The sequence below is a fragment of the Silene latifolia genome, chromosome X (assembly GCF_048544455.1).
Source record: "Silene latifolia isolate original U9 population chromosome X, ASM4854445v1, whole genome shotgun sequence".
In the NCBI taxonomy this organism is placed as follows: domain Eukaryota; kingdom Viridiplantae; phylum Streptophyta; class Magnoliopsida; order Caryophyllales; family Caryophyllaceae; genus Silene; species Silene latifolia.
Genome location: NC_133537.1, coordinates 291,705 through 314,070, shown reverse-complemented (window position 1 = coordinate 314,070; position 22,366 = coordinate 291,705). Strand labels below are relative to the sequence as shown.

The window sequence follows — 22,366 nt, the reverse complement described above, 5'->3', positions numbered from 1 at the left end:
TATGTGAGGTTGAAAACGGCATGTGTTCCACGGTAATTGGGGTAGGAGCCAATACAAAGCTAATACAACTACAAGAAGAAAATCAAATAAACAAGGGCGGAGTTAGAATGTCTTTTTGGGTGTAATGGTATAGTCCACCGTCGATAATATTATACTAAACAAACAACAGATTAGTTTGGGCCGCCGATAATTATTGAGCCGGCCCTGCAAATACTTGATCTCCACGGTTGCCACAAAACCCTAAACCCTAATCATCCTCCTCTCCACGTGACCACTTAATATATACAAAATCCCAAACAACCCTATTCTTCTCCTCTACATTTACACACAAAAAAAAAAGACCAACCAAAGTGATGGGACGCGTTATCAGGGCTCAACGTAAGGGAGCTGGCTCCGTATTCAAGTCCCACACGCACCACAGAAAGGGCCCTGCCAAGTTCCGAACATTGGACTTGGGCGAAAGGAAAGGCTACCTCAAAGGAGTGGTGACTGATATCATTCACGATCCCGGGAGGGGAGCCCCACTTGCTCGTATCACGTTCCGTGATCCGATTAGGTACAAGCTTAAAAAAGAACTTTTTGTGGCTGCTGAAGGTATGTATACGGGTCAGTATCTTTATTGTGGTAAGAATGCAAAATTGTCTGTTGGGAATGTGTTGCCCGTCGGACAGGCCCCTGAAGGTACCGTCTTGTAATGTTGAGAGCCGGATTGGTGACCGAGGTGTCTTGGCTCAGTAAGGATCCTCTGTCCCATTTGATGTCCCATTCTGTGTCCCACTCCATACATATTCTGACACATCAACTAATTATACTATATATTGCATATTTTATTCTTGCATCAAGTGATGTGTCAGAAGATAAATGGAGTGGGACACAGAATGGGACACAAAAATGAGACAGAGGATCCTTACTAGTCTTGGCTAGGGCTTCTGGTGACTATGCTGTTATTATTGGTCATAATCCTGATAATGCTACTACTAGGTACGTATTACTCCGTATGATTTGCTTTATATTCAATATTTTTCAAGTATATAGGGTATTTGTATATGAACTAACCTTTAGTTTTGTGTAAAACCATTTACCATAATATATATATATACACTTCCTCCTCGTTTCAGTTGAACTATTTACGTTTTTTAAAATTCTTTTTACATATTTTGGAAAACGTAAACAATTCAATAGAACATATGAACTATATTATAGTCGTGTTCATTTTATTACAACAATCTTATTGAGGTTTTGTGTTATACGAAATATGACGGCTTTTTCTTTGTTCAAAGAAACCAATTACGGAGTACGTTGGAATAAACAATATGTTAAGTATTGCGATCGGTTTGTTGATTGGAACTTTTTGGTCCACTTTAGATTACAATCTAGATTATCGGTTATGAAACTTAATTATCAAGCTTAGGAGAAAATTGAATTTTTTCTTAAATGGTTATTTCAAACCGATAAATATTTATTATTTTTCGGGTTTGAACCCTGTTTAAGAAAAAAAATCGAGAAAATTTGGATGCACGTGTATGCATTAACTTCACCATGTTTCAATTTGGTTGTAATTTTTGTTATATTAGTGTCTACGAAAAGGATGGATAAACTAATTTTAATACGGGTTTATTTCACAATGTTATATTATCATAATTAGTGAGGATATCTAATGAATCTTCCTATATTTATCTTCTTAATGTGTGCCCTTAAGGCACACGTTAGAAAAACCCCATTAATAATATGTGTATGTACGTGAAGGATAAAGCTACCGTCAGGAGCAAAGAAGGTGATATCAAGCGGGTGTCGAGCAATGATAGGGCAGATAGCCGGAGGAGGGAGAACAGAGAAGCCGCTACTAAAGGCAGGAAGAGCATACCACAAGTTTAGAGTTAAGAGGAACTGTTGGCCTAAGGTTCGCGGTGTGGCCATGAACCCTGTTGACCATCCTCATGGTGGTGGTAACCACCAACATCCAGGCCACAGTACCACCATTAGTAAGCAAGCTGTTCCGGGTCAAAAGGTTGGTCAGATTGGTGCTAGGCAAACTGGTGGGGGTGGCAAAAAGAAATTCCTCAAGACCGCTGTTTATTAGTTAATTCAGCACTACTACTTAATATGCTACATTATTATTATTATTGTTATCGTTATTTGTGATTTAGCAGGAATAAATTGTGGTCCAAATCTAGAACAAGTTTTGTTGGTATTACTATTCAGCTAATTATTACTCTATTATTATTATTATTATTATTATTATTATTATTAAACTCGATAGTTTTGTTGATATTATAAAAGTATTTGATTGCCGACTTGGGTCCACGTCATCAAATAGAAAAAATAATATTATCGTAAAGAAAGTAATGATGGTCCGTATGATTGAGATAGTACATAACGTAGTGCATGCGTAATCACAGGAAAACATTGCCATTTTTGCCACTAACACTCCGACTTCTACTCTTCTCCTTCTACTCTCTTACGCATTCTCCTTCATCTTCATCTTCATCTTCCCCAATTTGATCTCAAACTACGTACTGCAATCATGAAACATTTCTTACAATCCACTCTCAAAACTCTCCAGGTTTCAATCCTTTTCTCTCTCTCTCTAATTTTTGAATTGTTGTTATTTCTATGATTTTACTTCTGTTGTTGAAAGTGATAATTAATTAATAATGCATTACAGATCACATGATAAAATTGATTATGTCGGTTACGTGTTATCGTGTGTATATTTCGATTTTAATGGTGCCGACTTCGAAAGGTTTGGCGTTCTGATTACTCCGTTTATTACTACATTAATTTCTACAGTAACACCGTTTCTCTAGAGTTTAGATCATCACAAAGGAGCGAGCATTTGATTATCAATTTTGTTCCGAATTATGTATATTGTAGGTTAAAACAAATTCCACGGTATGACTCTCTTTTTTCGAGAACAAGAGTTAGCTCAAGCGGTAAGAGCTCTTAAGGGGTTCGATTCTCACCCGCGGCATAGTGCGCTCAGCTCATTTGAACCAAAAAAGAAAAAAAAAAGTAATCATGTTATACTTGAAAAGTAACTTAAATCACAATTCAATGTATTATCCGGAGTAATTTGGAATTTACTCTATTTTATTTAAGTTATGTTGAGGTATAACTTAGTTACTTTTACGGTGTCTCATAGGAAGAGATGATCTTACCGTAGAATTACTGTGTAGTTATAGCATGTGGACTTGATTATGAGTGAAAATTTCTCAATAGAAGTGAACTAAATTATATGGAATAGTAGCTTTAGCAATAGAGCAAACGTAAACGGAATTTACTGTAACCACTTAGTTCTGAATGACGGTAGGCGCACAGCTGCACAATTTAGATGACTGACTCAAGCATTGTAAAGCATCTGCTGGCCTTGTGCCTAGGCGACCTTTTTTGAACCAAGTGTGTGATGGTTTGATGTGAACTCAAGTAATTGCTTTTAGATAAAAAGAACAGGTCATAATGGATAATAAGAGTGTTTTTCGGGTTAGAACAAAGCAGTAAGTTAAAGTTGGGTTAACTTGGAAAAGGAGTTGTCTGGAGCTTAGGTGAGTAAGGTGTTGTTGCTTATGTACAACAGCGATGGCGATTGAAGAGTTTTCAGGAAAAGTTTAGGTTGAGTAAATTGTTTTAGGTGTTTACAAGTTCATTGCTAGTATGGTTAAGAACTTTTTCCAATGTTATATCTAGTTCAAGAATTGTGGTTACAAGATTTTTTACCATGGTTTCAAGGTTATCTAGACTCCAGAAACCATGTGTTTCACCACTTGTAATTTGGCAAGTTAAACTTTACCTGCACCAGTTTCTTTCAGTCTTTCAGGCATGCTGTGTTCTAGATTTGATTTATTTTGGGTTTAGGTAGAATAATCATTCAGTACTTATGTAGGCATGGATTTACCCCACCTGAGCAGTTTGGGCTTTGGAGCGACTTAGTCGTGTCATTGATTTGCGAGGTAGCAGGGTGTTCATGTTATTAGGATGCCTGTATAGGGGCAGGGAAACAATATTTATATCTGTTTACAGGATCAACTTGCTTTCGAGTCTCTGTCTCGATAAATTAACTGATCATGTTCATTTCAATGTATTGTCATATATTGCTTCTGGTGCGTCCATTGTGATTCTCCTAGTTTGAAAGTTTTTATGACAAACCTGCAATTATTTATATACAGTATACAAGAAATGCAGCTGCTTCTGGTGGACGAACTTCATACCATGTCAGATGTTTTACCACTGACAAGTATGTGTCAAAGCCTCAAGACTCTACACCGGAAAAAAGGTACTCTTCTGTTAACTTTGATGCTGGGAATACTTGGAGACTAGTCTTTTTTCGAAAATGCCTTGTAAATTACTAGTGATTTGAGTTTGCATATCATGGAAGTGGATAGTGGCTGCCATCCTAGTCTCACACGTATATTATAAAAGGGCAGCCCGTTGCACGATGGCGTCCTCGCTAGGCGAAGGTCCGGGGAGTATATTATATATGAAATTAATTTTATTCAAATCCACTATGTCTTTGGGGCTCATGTTTGTCTGTATTATTAGCGAAGGAATACGGATGTGGGGTACACTTGTTCTATATGAAATATCAAACGAAAAACCTTCGTATACTATAGAGTTGGCGGAGGCGTTTAGTCGCGTGGAGAAATTGGTGAATTGATGATGAATAAAATAAAGTGGCAGCTAACTGAAATGGAGAAGTTATTGAGCTTTGCAGAACAAATTTTACACAGTTCATTACTAGCTTAAGCGCTAGACGATGTGGACAAATATGTATCTAAGAATCTGAGGGCTCCTGTGTACAGAATGAGAGGGGTGGGTGCTAGAATTTGTCATGCAGTGGGGATCTTACTTCAGGGTTTGACCATTTCTAGTGAGGTTCATGTCAGTTCACATCACATACATGATACATGCATCCTCCTGTCCTCGACGTGAGCTGCAAACATAGTTTGATGAGATTGTCACTAGTCTTTGTACTCGCCTTACTCTAGAGAGTGCTACAGGTAGGCACTATGTTTGCTGCCAGTATATCCACAAGTTTGCATGGTAAAAATCACAGTCAATTAACATAGCTATTACAAGAAACTTATGCACAATGTGGCTGGCAATGAACTCTTCTTCTGCTACGTGTCAGCTGACTTCTACTCTGTTTACTCGTTGTCTTGCTTTGAGATGAATCTAAGTAAATCTCCATGTTCAATAAGCTGTTCTCAACATCTGGTTACTGTCCCCTGTAGCTGATTTTCTCATATCTCATCTTGTCTCTTCTTCTCAAGGGATCTGAGATTCTTTTTCTCAGCTGTCAAAATCATTATAGGCAATTGTTTCATCATTTCCTTCCCTGACATTCAATTCTACCTTTCCATGGATAATCAACTTTGTAAACTTAATAACTTTATATTTTGTTGGTTAAGTTACAAAGGGCATTCTATGTTGGCACCTTTCACTGCTGGGTGGCAAACAGCAGATACAGATCCATTGGTGATAGACAAGTCTGAGGTATATAAGTTTCATGCTTGTACAAACCATATATTTAAAATTTTGAGAAATTTATTGAAATGTACATCTTCTATATGTCTCAGTTACTAACGGCCTTGCTTCTTTGATTAATTAATGCTAGGGTTGCTATGTATACGATAGCAATGGAAAGAAGTACCTCGATTCTCTTGCTGGCTTATGGTGTACAGCCTTAGGTACTGAAATTCATGATAACGGTAGAATCTCCTTGCTGTAACCTGTAGTCTGTAGACATGAAGCGCCTTGTCTGAATTTTGCAGGAGGAAATGAACCACGACTTATCGACGCTGCAACCAAGCAATTGAAGACATTGCCTTTTTATCATTCGTTCTGGAATCGAACTACAAAAGTGTCTCTGGTAACAACTTGCCTTCAGTTAGTTGTACTGATCATTAATTATCACTGCTTTTGGGTTAAGTTCACACATATGGTGATCGTTTTTTTTGTCATCAATCTGTCAGCATATAGACGTTCGTTTAAGGTTATTTTGGGATTTCAGGAAGTTGATTGAGATGCTTGATGTTAACTTGACGTTGCTTAAATATGAGTTCATTATTTATTTGAGAAATCCTTGTCCCATTTTAAAAATTGTTGTAATGGGATGATGTTATGCATCTCTTATGAGTTATGAGGTTTTCTATTATTACCCCGACATATACATTTTCCCTGCTTCTGAAATTAATACTAAAGGATGCTTTTGATCAACTGAAAGTGGATTACTAATGGGTGTAGTAGGGTGGGAAGCTGTGAGTATTGTGACTGTTACTCTCTTTTGCCAGTTTCCTGTGTTTGGCAGATGTTTGTGTAATGACACGCGTGAAAGTCTTCTGGCTCATGTTTGATCATAGTATCCAATCTTATGTCAGTTTAATTTTGATATGTTTATGCATAATATGCATAATTGGTTGGGATATGGCAAGATGGGTGGTAGGGGGGAGGAAATGGTGTTATTCAAAATCCCTTATTTGGATAGCCATAAGGTTTGGCCGTTTGGGTGGGAAATAATGTAATTTTTCTCTTCTTTCTTTTTCCCGATCATTCCCATTTTTCAAATTTTTTGTAGGAAATAATGTAATCTAGCACGGAGTCAAGTAATGATTTTTATTCTCCGATCAATTCTCCAGGACCTTGCTGAAGAGCTCTTAGAAACTTTCACAGCTAGAAAAATGGCCAAAGCTTTCTTTGTGAACAGTGGATCAGAAGCCAGTGACACCCAGGTTAGTTATGATTTTATGCGGTGCCTTATGAAATTATTAATGCATATTCTTAAAGACAAAATTACGCATATGGACATCTTAAAGTATACATGGAAGAAACTGAAACTCTGAAAGGACACTTTTCCATGCACAGCTCCATTTGTAGAAAGAAAACGGTAGCCATGTCCAGTTATGGCAAGTATGATCCGTATACTCTACTAATTATTTTAAAGCTCATTCAAGCCAAGGGGCCGCAGCTGATATAGTCTTACTAACTGCAGTATTGTGAATGAACTGTAGCAGGGATTTAGGGTGGATCAGATTCCTGTCTTTTTTTTTTTCCTGTACTGTCTTTGAATTTCAGGGACTTGTTAAATTAAACTCTAAACTTGTTTTTGAATATGAATCATTGGTCACATGACATGTACATGGCGGTTTCACTGCTCAATTGGACGTGTCATATTTGGTGGTTCAACCTCTAGCTCATTCCCCTAGAAGTTTGTATAAAGTTTAATACTACTAGCTCATACTCTCATAGTGTTCATTTTTGTTTGTTTTCAGGTGAAGCTAGTTTGGTATTACAACAACGCCCTCGGAAGACCAAACAAGAAAAAATTTATTGCTCGATCGAAATCGTGATGTCTAAACTGAAGCTTTTAACTTTTAAATGTTATTTTGATGAGAAATTAACTTTAGCCATTGTTGCTGTTTGTCAGATACCATGGATCCACACTGATAGCGGCTAGTTTAACAGGGTAAGATCGAGGTTGCATATATGTTTTGGTTCGTGAACACAGTTGGATCAACTAACTGACCTGTTTTCTTAGGCTTCCAGCTCTGCATCAACAATTTGATCTGCCAGCGCCATTTGTTTTGCACACTGATTGCCCTCACTATTGGCGTTATCATCTTCCAGGTTGTTGATGACTTCTTGCCTAGGGTTTCTCTCTTCACATTTTGATGTTATAATCAATTGTTGATACAAAGTTTAATCTTTCAATATTTTCAGGTGAGACAGAGGAAGATTTTGCTACTCGGTTGGCTAAAAACCTTGAGGATCTTATCCTCAAAGAAGGACCAGAGACGGTAATGAAATTTGTCAATCTGAAATATGTGTTAGTTATGAGTAATATGTCACTTCAAGGTAATGTTGTATGCTTATTGTTTGTTTTGCTATTACAGATTGCTGCATTTATTGCTGAGCCTGTTATGGGAGCAGGAGGAGTCATCCCTCCACCGGCAACATATTTTGAAAAGGTTTGGGACTGGTAGTATGAACTTCTTAGCCAACCTGAAATGCTTACTGGTTAGATTCAGGCACTGAGAGTACCTCATCACATTGCTTTTTTCATGACTTTGGAATTTTAGATACCACCAATCGTTGAGACTAAGAACCTGAAAGGCTGAAAGTATTCGGGTTAAAGTTAGTTAGGTGATTAAAACAAATGGAAATGAGATTTGTAGCGCCAGGCTGAACATGCCTTCTAAGTAGAAGTCTGCCTGGTTCATTATCTTGCAGATAGGGTCACAATATGCTTCACATGATAAAATCTGGATGGACATTCTTTCTCCATTCCAATGTATTGTATACATTTTTCAAAATCTCCCTCATAATTTGAAAAATGTTTACAATTGGTTGGAATGGATGGAGTATTAAGAAGGTGGAATTCAGTGTGCAAACTTATCCGGAATTTAATTGCCTATCTTGATTGCAGAAAGAGTATTCTTTATTTCAATAAAAGTGTCTCTTTTCTGCAAAAACTTTATCCGCCATGACATTTTAGTATTCCCTGCATGTCAATAGTGCATGACCCTTAGACATTAGTATCTGAGAGTTTAGTGCTCAAATCTCAACAATTACCCTCGAGGCATATATATGACTGTCAATTTTCTTTCTTTGTTGATTTGATACTCGTCCGTCTTTTCCGTCTTATGTGCTTCTTATGGCCTCTTTTCAAATGATTTTCTGCCAGTAAACTTTTCATGTCGTTGAACTTGGTACAGATTCAAGCTGTTGTGAAGAAATACGACATTCTGTTTATTGCAGATGAGGTATGGTTTATATAATTATTTGTAATCCTGTAATGCTAGTTTGCTCTAATAATGTTACTTCATATTGATTAAAAGACATAGACCAACTCCTCCATCCTTTTGTACTGCTCGTGTAAAGTTGTTCTCCATTTTATCCGGGAACTAACATACTGGCAGTGTAGGAGCTAAACAGGGAGTATTTTTTGCCGCTGTTGCTGCTTTTCTTATCCGATTGTTTTTACAAAGGTCTTTTCTCCCCTTCCGCATAGGTCGTCTGCGCATTTGGAAGGCTTGGAGAGATGTTTGGTTCTGATAAGTACAACATTAAACCAGATCTTGTCTCCTTAGCAAAGGTATGGACCTGATGGCCTCTTAAAAGGCACTGTTTTTATGCGGCTCACGATATAATACTCAAGAATTGCGACAGAGAAAGCATCCAACTCAACATCTCCTATGCGAGATATAATACTAATAATTTGAACTGTATGAGAAAAGTAAGAGTTGGATCAAAACCTTCGACACCTCATGCGGGACAAGTTCTAACATGAAATGATGGAAGTATTGAAAAAACTCGTATAAGAAAATAATCATGCCTTGTTTCCACAGGCTCTATCATCAGCTTACATGCCCATTGGAGCAGTTCTTGTAAGTCCTGAAATTTCGGAGGTTATACATTCTCAAAGCAACAAACTTGGTATGCATTTAATTATTCTATATGCAATCTCCGTTGACCATTAGGAAACGACTATTTCCACTATCCTCTCTCAAAAATGTCAGAAGATATATAAAAAACCTGCATAGTGAGAGAAGGGGTTTTGGTAAACAGGGAATAGTCTGAGAGGTGGGAATAGCCGTTACCTGTTTTTAATACCAACCCTCCGAGTGTAATTGAAAGAGAACATTTATTCTATGCTTTCTGGGATCTGGAGACCCCTAATGGACCGCACTGTTCGACTGTAGGTTCATTTTCTCATGGATTTACATATTCCGGGCACCCAGTATCATGTGCCGTCGCACTGGAAGCACTGAAGCTGTACAAGTATGGTCATCCTGTCACAAAGACAGTCTCTTGTGTATATTACGTATCTTTGCTAGGGTTTGTGCTTTGTCATTGTCAATTACCTGCGCGATGATTTCCAACATCCGAGAAATTATCTGCCTAGATTGAATCATTCGGAAAACTGTAAGAGGAGAGCATTCTAGCGTTTAACAATACTATATCATCAAGCATTTCCGGTTATTATGGGCGTGCATCATATTATTAAGTTGTGAAGGTGTCTTCTGAGTAGTCAGGCCCTTACATTCCGTAACTTTCTCGTAATCTCATATTTTCACAGTTAAGTGAAGGAAAAATTGGCCAAGTGTGAGAAACCTGTTTTGAATACTGAGAAACAGGAGAATGTACTTTTAGGCAACCATACGGTCAGAACCTCACATCTTTTACATGTATGTCAGTGTGTGGACTGACTTGTTATTGGTGGCCATCTTCACATGAATGTGACTGTTTTTTTTTTCTTTTCTTTTTCTGTATACTTTTACCGAAGTTAGAGCTGAAATTATCATTTTTTCCAGGGAAAGGAATATTGTGGAGAGAGTAAGAAGTCTTACACCACAATTCCAAGATGGACTCAGAGCTTATACTGACAGTCCTATCATGGGAGAGGTATTTGTATGATTAAATCCTTTCGGTTGCATATATTGATATCTAAGTACTAGTTCTTAGTGGCAGTGACCAATGTTGCAATATTTCACCGTACAGATAAGGGGAACAGGCTTGATCTTGGGAACCGAATTTACAGAGAACAAGTCCCCAAACGACCCATTTCCTGCTGAATGGGGTAAATTTACTTCCTCATTTTATTTTATTTGAGATCAGTGAGTTTCTTTGACCAATTTTCCTGGCTCCTGAGGTTGTACATTCTCATGCTTTCAAAATTAACTTCGTCCATGGCGGGGAAGCATACGTCTTACGCAAATACAGAGTATGAGAATCTACTTCCTCATTTGAATTCACTAGACCTGGTTTTGGACCAAAGTTTTAAGAGAAGATTGGGAGGCACAATCACATGCGAGTGTTTTGAGTTATTTTCTACTCAAAAGTAGAAAGGTAACGAACATAATTGATTGTCGGAAACAAAATGTAGTGAATCGATATGCATAAATGGAGTATACTCCTATTATTTTAGATGACATTCAAGGTACCTTGTGCTATTGTGATCATGGTTTATTACACATAAGCAGGAGTTGGGGCATATTTTGGAGCACAATGTCAGAAGAATGGGATGTTAGTTCGCGTGGCTGGTGATAGCATTATGTTATGTCCTCCATTGAGTATTTCCGAGGGAGAACTTGATGAGGTGATTAGCCCATTTGTTCATTTTGAGCATCTCTATGCACTTCGTAGTCATTAGCATGACCTCAATGCATCTTACACCCGATCTTTATTCCAAACTTTTGTATTTATCATCATTAACTTGTGTTTGATGGTCATCGTTTACAGTTAATTAGCAAATATGGGCAAGCTTTAAAGAATACTGAGGAGAGAGTGAAGGAACTAAAGGCTCAGAAGAAGTAAGGATTCTTCTAAGCCAGGTTGATAATGGCGAAAATGAATTAATTGCAACTTATGTTTTGGAAGTATAGTTAGAGGATTGATAATTGGGATGAGAATAAGATAGGTTGTTTTCAACTGGCCGTTGTAACTTGAAAGAACAGTTTACCACTTTACCTTTAATAAAGCATTTCTTATCTCTATTTCACTCCCGAGTATTATCATGTATACAATCAGGGGGCGTTTGGTTCAAATGTTAGGTATGGAATGGAATGGATTCTAACTCCAAGGGGGTATGGAGTTAGAACCCCATACATGTTTAAAGTTGTTTGGTTCAATCCGGGTATGGGAATGATAATGTGTTGGGGTGGAATGGAGTTGGAAACTTGGGAAGAGATATGGGTATGAGATTCCAAGGGGTTGGAATGGAGTTAGAATCCATCAGGTATCTAACTCCATTCCAAAATGCTCCAACCAAACATTGGAATGGCCTAAATCCATTCCAATCCATTCCAAAAACTCCAACCAAACACCCCCTCAATGTAACAAGTATACATACAGCCGAAATATCTTATGTGGCATTCAATTTGATTGTATGGATGTAACCGTCTCACACAAGACTCGCCCGGTCATTTATGGCCGAGAGTCTGAGCTGATATCGCATTTTGCTAATCCATTCAGATACAACTATACGTCTATACTCCTACAGTTCTACCCTGGCCCCTTGTATAAAAGGTAATGAGCGTGCGTGTGTGGGACAATTATGCTCTCCATGGCTTTTAAACAAAATCATACTCGTAACCATCCTTTACCTAATCACAAATTCTTGTTTGTGACGGCACATATTCGTCACTCTTGAATGACGGATACCATTTTACCTCACAAAGTACCCACTTTTTCTCTCTCTGCAACACTATTCGTGTGGTCCTCTTTCTCCACTAACCCATTTTGTTACCATTTTAACTCACAAAATATCCGCCACAAATGGTAACCCGTCACAAGGGAGACCAATTGTTACCTAATAGGTAGGGATGGCAATGGGTAGGGTCTGGGTAGGGTCCGCCTAGACCCGGACCCGACCCGAGATTTTCCCTTTGGACCCGTACCCGACCCGGACCGTAAGGGTCTAAAATTTGAGGACCCATACCCGACCCTATGGGTAAGGGTAGGGTCTGGTCTCCCATGGTCAGGGTTTTAAATGAACTTTAAGAACAAGATTAACAACTATGGGGTCTATAATATTAAAAAAAAAATTCATACTACTTTAACATTATGAGTTTATTAATCTGCCGTTAATGGTGGTTGTCGGTCGCCGACTATTAGAGAGGTGGTTGCTTGGTCGCGTGTCGTCTTTGTGGTGGTGGTTTTCTTGTGTCAGTGGTGGAGTGGTGGTATTGTCAAAAGAGTTTGGTTGGGTTTTATCACTTTATGGGATGAGGGAAGAAAGAGACTTTAGTTGGGTTTCTACGATCTGTCGGTATGAATTGAGAAAAGTTGTAATTTTGATTTTTTTTTCATTAATAAAGGGTCTAAGGGTGGGTATGGGTCTCATAACTTAGACCCTACCCTGGACCAAATATTTTCTTAAGACCCATACCCGACCCATACCCATTGGTCCGAAAAATGAGACCCATACCCGACCCATTGGGTCCCACCTCAGTCCTGGGTGGCCCCACCCACTGCCATCCCTACTAATAGGCTATTATTACGGGGCTCAAAGTCAACCATATTCATTCTCGTAGTGAAAGATCTAAAACTCAAACTTTATTTGAGATTTGAGAAGTTACTCTAACATCATACGAAGTACATTAATAATTCTCGTGTAAAAAAGTCTGAAACAAATTTGATGTACTAATCTAACTCGTCTCACCATTCATGAATCATGACACGTATTACATTCCCAAACTTGCATCTGTCACCGTAAGTGTCGCTCAAAATAGATTACCCGTTTTAAATACTACCATTATTATATCAATAGGTCTTGGTATAGACGGGTGGAGTGAACAGACGGGTAAAGACCTCTAATAAAATGGATGGATAAAATGGATGGGGGACAAGGTGGGGCACCTCCTATGTGCTTCCCACTTTATGACAAATGGGTATTTTGTGAGGGAAAATGATATCCGTCTATACGTATAGACGGATAATGTCCGTCTATAGCGAGAATTTGTGTTATTATATTATATGCGCCTACCAAAGTACCAAAGGGAAAAGAGAGAAACAACCATGTGAGAAAACATGATGAATAGTTGAATACCATGGAGATTGCAGAATTATCAAGGCGCTGAGATTTGAGCGCCAAATACTTACGAGTAAGTTTAATTGGTGGAGCTTCTGTAAGTTTAATTGATTTCCCCCCTTTTTCAAGCTTCAATTCTAATTATTATCATCTCTACTTACTTGATAATCAATCTAATTTTTCTTTTTGTGCTGAGATTTTATTAGGTAGTTATAGAATTTTGTGTGCATATGTTTGGTTATAGAATTATTATTTTTGATTATGTGAATATGTTTGGTTATTGTTAGTATGAGTACATTGTACTGTATTTGGTAGCTGATGGATTCTTGTAAGTTTAATTGAATTCCCCCTTTACGCAAATGTTTGAGACTCCTCTCCATCCTTCTATGTGGCTGTTAAGCTTGCTCTACGTATGTATGTATCTGTTCTATAAAGATGTACTTTGTGGCATTATTCTAATCCGTCTTAATGAATACTATGTTCATTGGCATTGTTATCATGAATTCTTGAGAGTATGAGCAGCAGAAAAAGATATGATGCCTGCTTTCAGCTTCCTTCAAACACATCACGCACCAATATGTTACTCAGACTCGCCAACACGGTGTCGAGTGTCTGACACTTTGTTTTAAAAATTAAGCGATACGTGGATACGGTCAAACAAGTATCCTGACCTATTTGCAGACACGGACACGACTCGTTTTGTTGACTACCCATGCTTCTTTCACCAAAAAAGGAGAAAATTGAAATTGTTCACTTTGTTTTAAATGTTCCCTTGCCTCCTTCAAGTGTTTGTCCTCTTTATTACTCTTTTCGGTTTTTTTATTACATCATTTTGTCTTTTCCTTTCTCTTCTTGCTCTTATTTTACTTCGTTGTAATTCAATCTCAAGATATCAGTCAAGTGTCGGTATCGTGCCTGATTTGGGGTGTCGGACACGTGTCATGTGTCGTGTCGGCCGCGTGGCGTGTCGCACACGCAACACGATGGCCAAGTGAAGTCTCAAGTGTCAAAGTAACATAGGATTTAGTCACCAGGAATAGATGAATCTGAATGGCTGAATATAACCTGCCATGATCTGATCCCCCATGAATTTTGCTCTGCCAAACTGACCATTACCTTTAATGATTCGATGATAGGTTAATTACACATGCGATTCATGTCCGAACCCTAAATGACCCGAGTAGAACAGAAACTTACCTGAAAACCATCTATGCCTTGATGACTTGATGGTAACACATTTCGATAGATCCCTAAACTCTCAATTACCTGGCCCCAACTAACCTAATTTATACCCGACACAAATGACCTGTTTGTGAGGCTATTCAGAGGTCTATAATGTGATATTTGCAGTATGAAACTCCGGTGCTCATATATTGAAGCTTCTCGGTCAAATGTCTTGACAAATTGATATGTCAAGATGAAATTAAAAACTCAATATTTAAGAAGCTGATTTACATTAGAAATATCAGAGTTGCATAACCATTTTAAGCAACACTAAAAGAAGAGGCAGCGCTCTCAACAAACTTTTTAGCTCCTTTGAACCATCTCTTGTCTCCAGCTTGAGCCTTGCAGATGTAAAGCTTACCATCTTTGACGGTGGCTGAAATCAGTTGGTGTTTGCCACCCTCATCCCCATCCGCTGTTCTTGTCAAGACCGATACAAAATAGTATGGCTTCCCGTCAATCACGGGTGTGTCTGTTTCAAGGATGTTAGCTGATGCAACAACACCTGAGTCGAAACCACCCTGCCAAAATTTACCAAAAGGTTTAAAAATCTGAACCATTTAGCAATAAGATTTCACGACCTGGATTTAAACCGGTTAGCCCAGTATTTCATTGCGGTTCCCTATAAACTAAAAGCATTGGCCAAAAGAAATCTGAGATTTGAATTATATTTTCCTCCTAGCTTAGGGAAACTCATTGGTGGAGCTTCTATCTCCAATTTTATACAACCATACTTCTGAATTTTGAGAAAAAGTTTGGTGAGTATAGAGAAATATCATGTACTCATCATGTATCTATTTGTCTCACCGTAAGGTTCATCGAGCCCACCGTTGTGTGAGGGGAAATGGTGAGTCGATGAAACTTGTAGTGAGACAGAGGAAAATGCAACTTTGTAGGATCTGAAAACCTGGGATCTGATCTGTTCATCTACGCCAAAATACATTCTTATACTTTTTTTGCATTATTTTTAGGAAGGTCTAGTCCCCTCTTGGCTTTGCACGCCGTGTTTCTGCACCTTCATTATGTAGTTCATTTAGAAACCACCTCATCATATTTTGAGACATTGGAGTCATGGATTTATTCCTGCAAACCCTATCTGAAATCATAGTTTGCTGTGTATGATTTTAGTTGGATTGAATATAAGAAGCCCCCCTTATACTATGCATATCATCAAAAGGGAAAAAGTTTAAGGGGAAAGAACATGTAGGAGGTATAAATAGTGCAAGCCTGAAGCTTTGAAGAATTACCTCGGAATCAGTCTTGCCAAAGTAGGCTTGTTGTCCTAACAAGTAGTTAACCTGGAACAGTAGAGCTATTAGTTAGCTAAGAAGTAGATAAGAAGAGGTGTTGGTAGCTAAAGAAAGAAGGGGTTACTTGAGACAGGAATTGTTCAGGAGAACCAAAATCAGTTATAGACTTCTTGTCAGTGGATTGGACCACGACAGATAAATTGCTGGTTGCATCAAAGTTGTCTTCAAACCTCAAAACTTGACCCGGGAACTCTCTTTCTTTGCTCGGGTTCCATTTTGAAGGGACTGACAACTTAAATCCGTCTCCGTTGTAGGCCATAAACTCAGTGTCTGTTTTCGGCCTTCCGAACACATTGGCTGCCACCACCTCATTTTTGTTAGCATGTAAATCAGGAAATTCAGAATTATGAAACTCCATAAATTGTTGTCACTGAATTATATTTTCCTACTCTTACTAGTCAAATGATTAATTTGGAGTGAAATGGTATACATTATCGTACCATAAAACTGTCTGATACGAGAATTTGTATGGATCAACTACTAATCATGTTTTTAATGAGTAAAAAATCAATGAATCATTTTTTTTCCCAGGAATGTAATGAAAGCAAGTAATCAAGCATTGTGGAGTTGGAAAAGAGTACCAGCTTCTCCATAGGCAGCATCAGCAGGGTTGACCTTTGATCCAACTGCAGCAGCACCAATGAGGACAGTGAGAGCCAGCCTTCTGGAGATGCTACCATTTTCATCATGGCCTATCTGTTCCTGCTTCTGAGCCTTGCAGACCACTAGGTTAGTCTTAGTGTTTACGGCCTGATAGCGCGATGACGGGTTTCTACCAGCTGCTGGGCTGGAGATGGCTGCATGGTGGTGTAAGAAACATGCAGTTGATGCCATTTCTTCACTTGTTTATTTCCTTTCTTTTTTGTCCCCTCCTTATTACAAATGGAGTTTTTGGGAATAAAAAAATGTTATTAAGAATAAATTTTGCTGGTGAAATAATTTGATATCTAGAAAAGTTGAAATGGATGATATGAAGATTAGATTATGATGGCAGATAAGGTTACAGAGGACTCCATTGGATCCAGGTAATGCTCTTAATGGCCCACATAGATTGGTGAATGTCAGGCATTTTGGCCCTAGTTTTCTAGATTTTGATTTTCCTCTACAAGGTTTTGGAAGGTAGGAGTCCAATTGCCTAACCAACGTGGAATAGTTTTTATTTCTATTTTTATTTTTATTTTTGTAGACCATTTGGTTTAGTTTGGATTCGAGTCAGGTAGGGCACTAAGACAGTAAAACTCTCCCTCATGATAATATTGTTGCATTTCAAGGGTTCAAACACAAGACCTCTCATTACGTTAGAACAATTCAACAATCCCTTACCAATTTGATTAAATGCTCATAGGTACCAACGTGAAGATTGTGAACTGGGATTTGCTAGAGATTGCAAACCATTATGGTTGAGTTGGTATTTCAAGTTTTTTAGATTGCACTGTCAAAAAAAAAGTTTTTGTGATTGATATGCCGAAATATGTGTGATTTTAAAAAATAAACAATGTTTATACTTGACCGAGTAGTTGCCCTTGTGTTACTATTGGCTTGAATCGGTCTAAAAAGAAATATAGAAGAACATATAGGACTATAGGTGTTTTCTATGGTGAATCGGTTTATTTTTTAAAATTTTACTTTATAACTTTTGTTTTGAATTGTGTCGTGCTTAGATCATGCTGCCTTGTATCAGTGTCATTGCCCGCGACACAAGTCGCACCCTTATGTTCGAGGATTGGAACCTCCTACACAACGCTTATAACTTACTTTTTGTGTCCTAATTATTTGTTTACCTTATACTAAAATGTCCCTTACGAATAATATGAATGGTAAACAAATTACTCAACAAATGGAGTATAACTAGGGATGTCAACTTTAACAAATTGATGAAAATCCGACCTAAATGGATGGTGGATGGATGAAGAAATTTTACTCAGCGTCCATCCACCACGAGATATTATTAGTTTTTCTTTTGAAAAAATATACTATATAATACATTCTTTATAATCTAAAATATTCAATTTTCTAATTTATGTGCTCTCAAAATAAATAATTGGTTAAATGGTAAATTAAAGAATAAAAAGAAAAAGAATTATCAGGTTGGTAAATTGGTTAAATAGTCGAGTCATTTTTGAATATAACAGAATTCGGGTCGGAACGGGACAGGTGAATTCGGGCTTGGAATATTCTCAGGCCAGTCATTTTTCAAATTACTTAGGGATAAAGGTCAATTTCAACACTAAGGCGCTGTTTGGTAAACAGCATATTGGCCAAATTTTAGCATATTCAAGGCTTTTAGCATGTTTGACCAATCAATATGCTAATTTTAGTGTTTGGTAAACAGCATATTGAAACAAAGATATTTGGGGTCAATATCTTTGTTTTACAATATCTTTATCTTTAAAGATATTGGTTAAGATATTGTAAAATAGGAAATTTTTCTCCATTTTACAAAGAAAACTAACAATCTACTAATCGTAATCCGCCAATTACCAAACACTCAAATCAATTCTGCTAATTATAATATGCTAGTCAAACCTTCTGATAAAATCTGCCATTTATAATCTGCTTTTGCAATCTGCTTATGCTGAAATTAATCCGCTGTTTACCAAACAGGGCCTAACACTAAAGTCTGGTCAATTCGAGTTTGAATCAAATTCGAATATTGTTGAGTCGAGTACTGATCGGGCTATTTTCCCGGTCGAAATTGGCCCATGAACCCGCCACTATTCTACAATCCTACTCCGAAACTACCTAATCCTTCTTTGTAATAAAAGATCCACTTAAATCTCTAATTAATTCCCCTTATTTATAACTCTCTCTTGCAGATCTTCAAATCAAAAACCCATTTCCTACCTTCTAACCTCTTACCAAATCCCAAGAAAATGGATGCTCTAGACACAGTCTTCGATCCATTGAGAGATTTCGCCAAAGACAGCGTTCGTCTTGTTAAGCGCTGTCACAAACCCGATCAAAAAGGTATAGGTACCATTTCAATTTTCTGTAATTTTATAATATTGTTGAAGATCTTGGTGAATTTTGTAATAATGATTGATTTAAATGCAATTGCAGAGTTTACAAAGGTTGCTTTTCGTACAGCTGTTGGATTTGTGGTGATGGGTTTTGTGGGTTTCTTCGTCAAGCTCATTTTTATCCCAATTAATAACATTATTGTTGGATCTGTTTGATTTAGGTAATTTAATTTGTTTTCAATTTTTGATCCTTGTTTCTGGTTATTTTTAATCGAAAAGATTTGGCTTTTATCATCTGGGGTTTATTAGATACCTGTAATTTTCAGTTTCTCTCGTTTATATCGACAACTTAGACCATTGCACCACATACAACGACTGTATTCTTATGTCATGCACCTCATTTGATGATAGCGATAATAATTACAACGGTCTTCGACGAGATCAACTGTTATATTGACTGTAGGGTGTTGAAATTGTGATATGTTACTGGAGTCGTAATTGGTATCAGGAGTTATTATTTATCTTACCTCCTCAATGCCGTAGGATCTGGCACAGTGGTGACTGTATCGGCCATGTTTTTCTGTTGGATCATCTTATTATGGCTGTAATGTATACTTCCCGAAACCACATTAACATTATCATGGACGGCCCTGCTACCTATAAGGTAGCGAAGTGCCAAGCATGGCATGTGGGTGGGGATGTCGCTTGGCTTATGTAACGCGTTCAGTCCTAATTGTTAGAAGCGAGGAAAAATGAGATGGAGAATTGTATGCTCTTCTTTATTAGCCTGCATGTATGGAGTGAAGTGTTGAAGTAACAAAGTAATGACATATGATCATTTTTTTTAACATGCATGTGTACCTCTTGACATGAATTTGCAACTTTTTTCCGTTGAAAATTTAATAATGATGGTGCTGTTGTGGACTTTTGGCCTAATCGTTTAAGCCGGATATAGAAATGGCTGTATTGTCGTCTCTGAATGTGGGAACACGGTACTCCCTATTATATATAGCGACCGCTGCAAAGCCAACACTGAACTGATACAGCTTTGTATAGAAACAAGCCTTGATTAAGCACGACACTCGACTCACTGTGACCTGTAGTAAGCTACTGCAACTCAAGACCGTTGCCTCAATTGTGACTCACACTCCGATTTAATTCATAGCCTGCAACTGTGATACATTAGTTATCAGCAATTGTTTGTTCCATTCCCGCTCTGTTTTTATCTAACTCCTTCAGCCCTCGGTGCAGGTAACTTCATTGGTGGAGAGATACGACTGAAGAGAAGACTGGGTACACAACTCATTAGTTATTTTTTTTACTGTAGTCGAGAGTTTCATTTCAAATGTAATTTCCGAAGTTATACGTTTCAGTGTTGCGTCATTTGTAGTTCTCGAATTTTCGTGTAAGAACCTCCTATTCTGAAATTTATGGCATTTTGCTTTGGAACTATGATCTCGTAAAATAGTTTCTACGCAACGACTTTTGGGGCACGCAACGACTTTTGGGGCAACGCGTTTCTTGCAACAAACTCTTGACTTTAATTTATCCTGTCAAAGTTTACAATCCGTCTCATTGTAGATGGACACTATCCGTTCGTCTACAGCTTTAGACGGATAGTGTCCATCTAAAGTGAGAATTTGTGCAAAGCTTATTGTCAAAGCAATAATCCATTTGTAGAAAATTGTGTTATAGCCGAGCAGCATTTCGTAAGACTTCTTGTGTCATTGAACATGGCTGATCGAGAAACAAGATAAACATGTGAGAATCGCGATACAACCATTTTACTAGATAAGAAAATGATTGAATTCAAATTGCTTTTTGTCAGCAGCAAAGTTAAAGCAGTCTGGGTTTTCAAAGCCTTGATAACTGGAATAGTTGAATGCGATAATATTACAACTCATATTTTCTACCATGTCAAAGTAAAGCGATGTTACTATCATTCTACTTGGCATAGTTGGTAATTAACTGCAAATTTAGAATTGTTATCAGCACATTTTTTTTTGCAAACTGAATGCTATAAACAAAAAGCCTTCACATTTTTGAACTTGAATGCCATGCAAATAAGAAGGATTCAGTGCAGTACAGGTTAGCAATTTAGCATACTGGGTTATCAATGATGCCCTCATTAGTAGCAGCGGATGCCACTATGAATTGAGGATTAACCAAGTAACCTTCTTTTCTTGCCTTCTTTTTTTCGCGTTGTAGCCTGAAATTCTCTCTTTTCCTTGCTCTGTAACTGTTGGGATTTTCAGGTTGCACTTCTCGTGGATACACGCTAACCTGTGATAAACCTTGTTCGTCAAACTTATGTTTTGAACGTTTCCGTTACCAAGAATTACAAAATGGAGGAATTGTAAGACAGACTGACTAACCTTTTTCTTATCAGGCCCGTACTTCTCAAATTTAACTAATCCATCGATTAACGAGAAGATTGTATGGTCCTTGCCAATACCAACATTCTTACCGGGATGGACCTGGAACAAGTATGCTTTGTGTGAGACTGATAGGTTACTAGTGTTACGCAATGGAAAGAAATGGCATGCTTCTTGTCAACAACAGAGGCAACACTAATTTCTCCAGTATTCAAATAACACAATCACATAGCATACCGCTGAAGAACAATTGAAAAAGTTGTGTAAGAAAATCATCACTTGTTGTTTGAGCTCAATTTATGGGTTTATCTTATAGCCAATCTATGTTACTCAAACTCAATTGAAGAAATGTTGTATGTACTTGGTTCAATGCTCCATCCAAAGAAATCACAAATTGATTTCCTAAATTAAAGTGTTGTAAGCAAAAGAGCATATGTTCCACACATACGCTGAGGTCAATCATGGAGAACAAGACTCAGAACTGCACCAATTGAGATTTACAGGATTACACTGATACATCAATGTATCAATTAAACCCCAAAAAAAAGACAATAAATGAGCATAAGCATATACCTTAGTACCACGCTGACGAATAATAATGGCACCAGGTTTAGCAAGTTGATCACCATAAATCTTAACACCAAGTCTCTGTCCTTTTGAATCTCTACCATTCTTGGTACTTCCAGCACCCTTCTTATGGGCCGACTCAATCGTCAACCCGTATGGCAATAAGGGTTGGATTGATTGAGCGGGTAGTGTCAAAGACGGAGCCCCAAATTCGCCTTTGACGAAGGATGATGATGAACTTGAGCTTAGTGATAGTCCTTTGAATGATACCATTAAATTCAAAGCCATTGATGTTGCCATCGCCATTGTTGTTGGATTTGGGAAATGGGAGTGTCTTGTGTTAATTTTGAGGAGTGGATTTTTTCATGGAAACCTTATCTTTGATTACTGGATTTATTTAAGGTT

The 22,366-nt window shown here is 37.8% G+C and overlaps 4 protein-coding genes, 1 long non-coding RNA gene and 1 pseudogene across 5 annotated transcripts; 4 read left to right on the top strand and 2 right to left on the bottom strand.

The window, feature by feature from the left end:
- The first annotated feature begins 278 nt into the window (after positions 1 to 278).
- On the top strand, positions 279 to 2,215 carry LOC141622109 (large ribosomal subunit protein uL2-like; annotated as a pseudogene).
- A 156-nt stretch (positions 2,216 to 2,371) lies between these two features.
- LOC141622106 (gamma aminobutyrate transaminase 1, mitochondrial-like) lies at positions 2,372 to 11,489 on the top strand. Its single transcript, XM_074438156.1, has 19 exons — positions 2,372 to 2,563; positions 4,164 to 4,270; positions 5,406 to 5,490; positions 5,612 to 5,684; positions 5,769 to 5,866; positions 6,633 to 6,725; positions 7,266 to 7,339; positions 7,421 to 7,459; positions 7,532 to 7,620; positions 7,714 to 7,790; positions 7,887 to 7,961; positions 8,709 to 8,756; positions 9,005 to 9,088; positions 9,342 to 9,429; positions 9,696 to 9,774; positions 10,308 to 10,398; positions 10,495 to 10,573; positions 10,977 to 11,092; positions 11,236 to 11,489. Exons 1-19 carry the CDS (start codon positions 2,525 to 2,527, stop codon positions 11,308 to 11,310), a joined length of 1,509 nt encoding a protein of 502 aa, XP_074294257.1. The 5' UTR covers positions 2,372 to 2,524; the 3' UTR covers positions 11,311 to 11,489.
- Positions 11,490 to 13,584: 2,095 nt separating this feature from the next.
- LOC141622105 (uncharacterized) lies at positions 13,585 to 16,967 on the top strand. The gene is made up of 2 exons (XR_012532870.1): positions 13,585 to 13,622; positions 16,591 to 16,967. It is a non-coding gene; the product is annotated as an uncharacterized LOC141622105 (long non-coding RNA).
- Positions 14,869 to 16,893, bottom strand: LOC141622102 (oxygen-evolving enhancer protein 2, chloroplastic-like). Its single transcript, XM_074438153.1, has 4 exons — positions 16,641 to 16,893; positions 16,124 to 16,356; positions 15,997 to 16,047; positions 14,869 to 15,270 (listed from the first exon to the last, which is right to left on the bottom strand). Exons 1-4 carry the CDS (start codon positions 16,891 to 16,893, stop codon positions 15,010 to 15,012), a joined length of 798 nt encoding a protein of 265 aa, XP_074294254.1. The 3' UTR covers positions 14,869 to 15,009.
- Positions 16,968 to 18,840: 1,873 nt separating the features above from the next.
- On the top strand, positions 18,841 to 20,471 carry LOC141622104 (protein transport protein Sec61 subunit gamma-1-like). Its single transcript, XM_074438155.1, has 3 exons — positions 18,841 to 19,026; positions 19,120 to 19,240; positions 20,271 to 20,471. The coding sequence occupies exons 1-2, from the start codon at positions 18,933 to 18,935 to the stop codon at positions 19,233 to 19,235; spliced, it is 210 nt and encodes a 69-aa protein (XP_074294256.1). The 5' UTR covers positions 18,841 to 18,932; the 3' UTR covers positions 19,236 to 19,240; positions 20,271 to 20,471.
- A 453-nt stretch (positions 20,472 to 20,924) lies between these two features.
- On the bottom strand, positions 20,925 to 22,346 carry LOC141622097 (large ribosomal subunit protein bL27c-like). The gene is made up of 3 exons (XM_074438147.1): positions 21,968 to 22,346; positions 21,395 to 21,496; positions 20,925 to 21,302 (listed from the first exon to the last, which is right to left on the bottom strand). Exons 1-3 carry the CDS (start codon positions 22,265 to 22,267, stop codon positions 21,117 to 21,119), a joined length of 588 nt encoding a protein of 195 aa, XP_074294248.1. The 5' UTR covers positions 22,268 to 22,346; the 3' UTR covers positions 20,925 to 21,116.
- Positions 22,347 to 22,366: the final 20 nt, after the last annotated feature.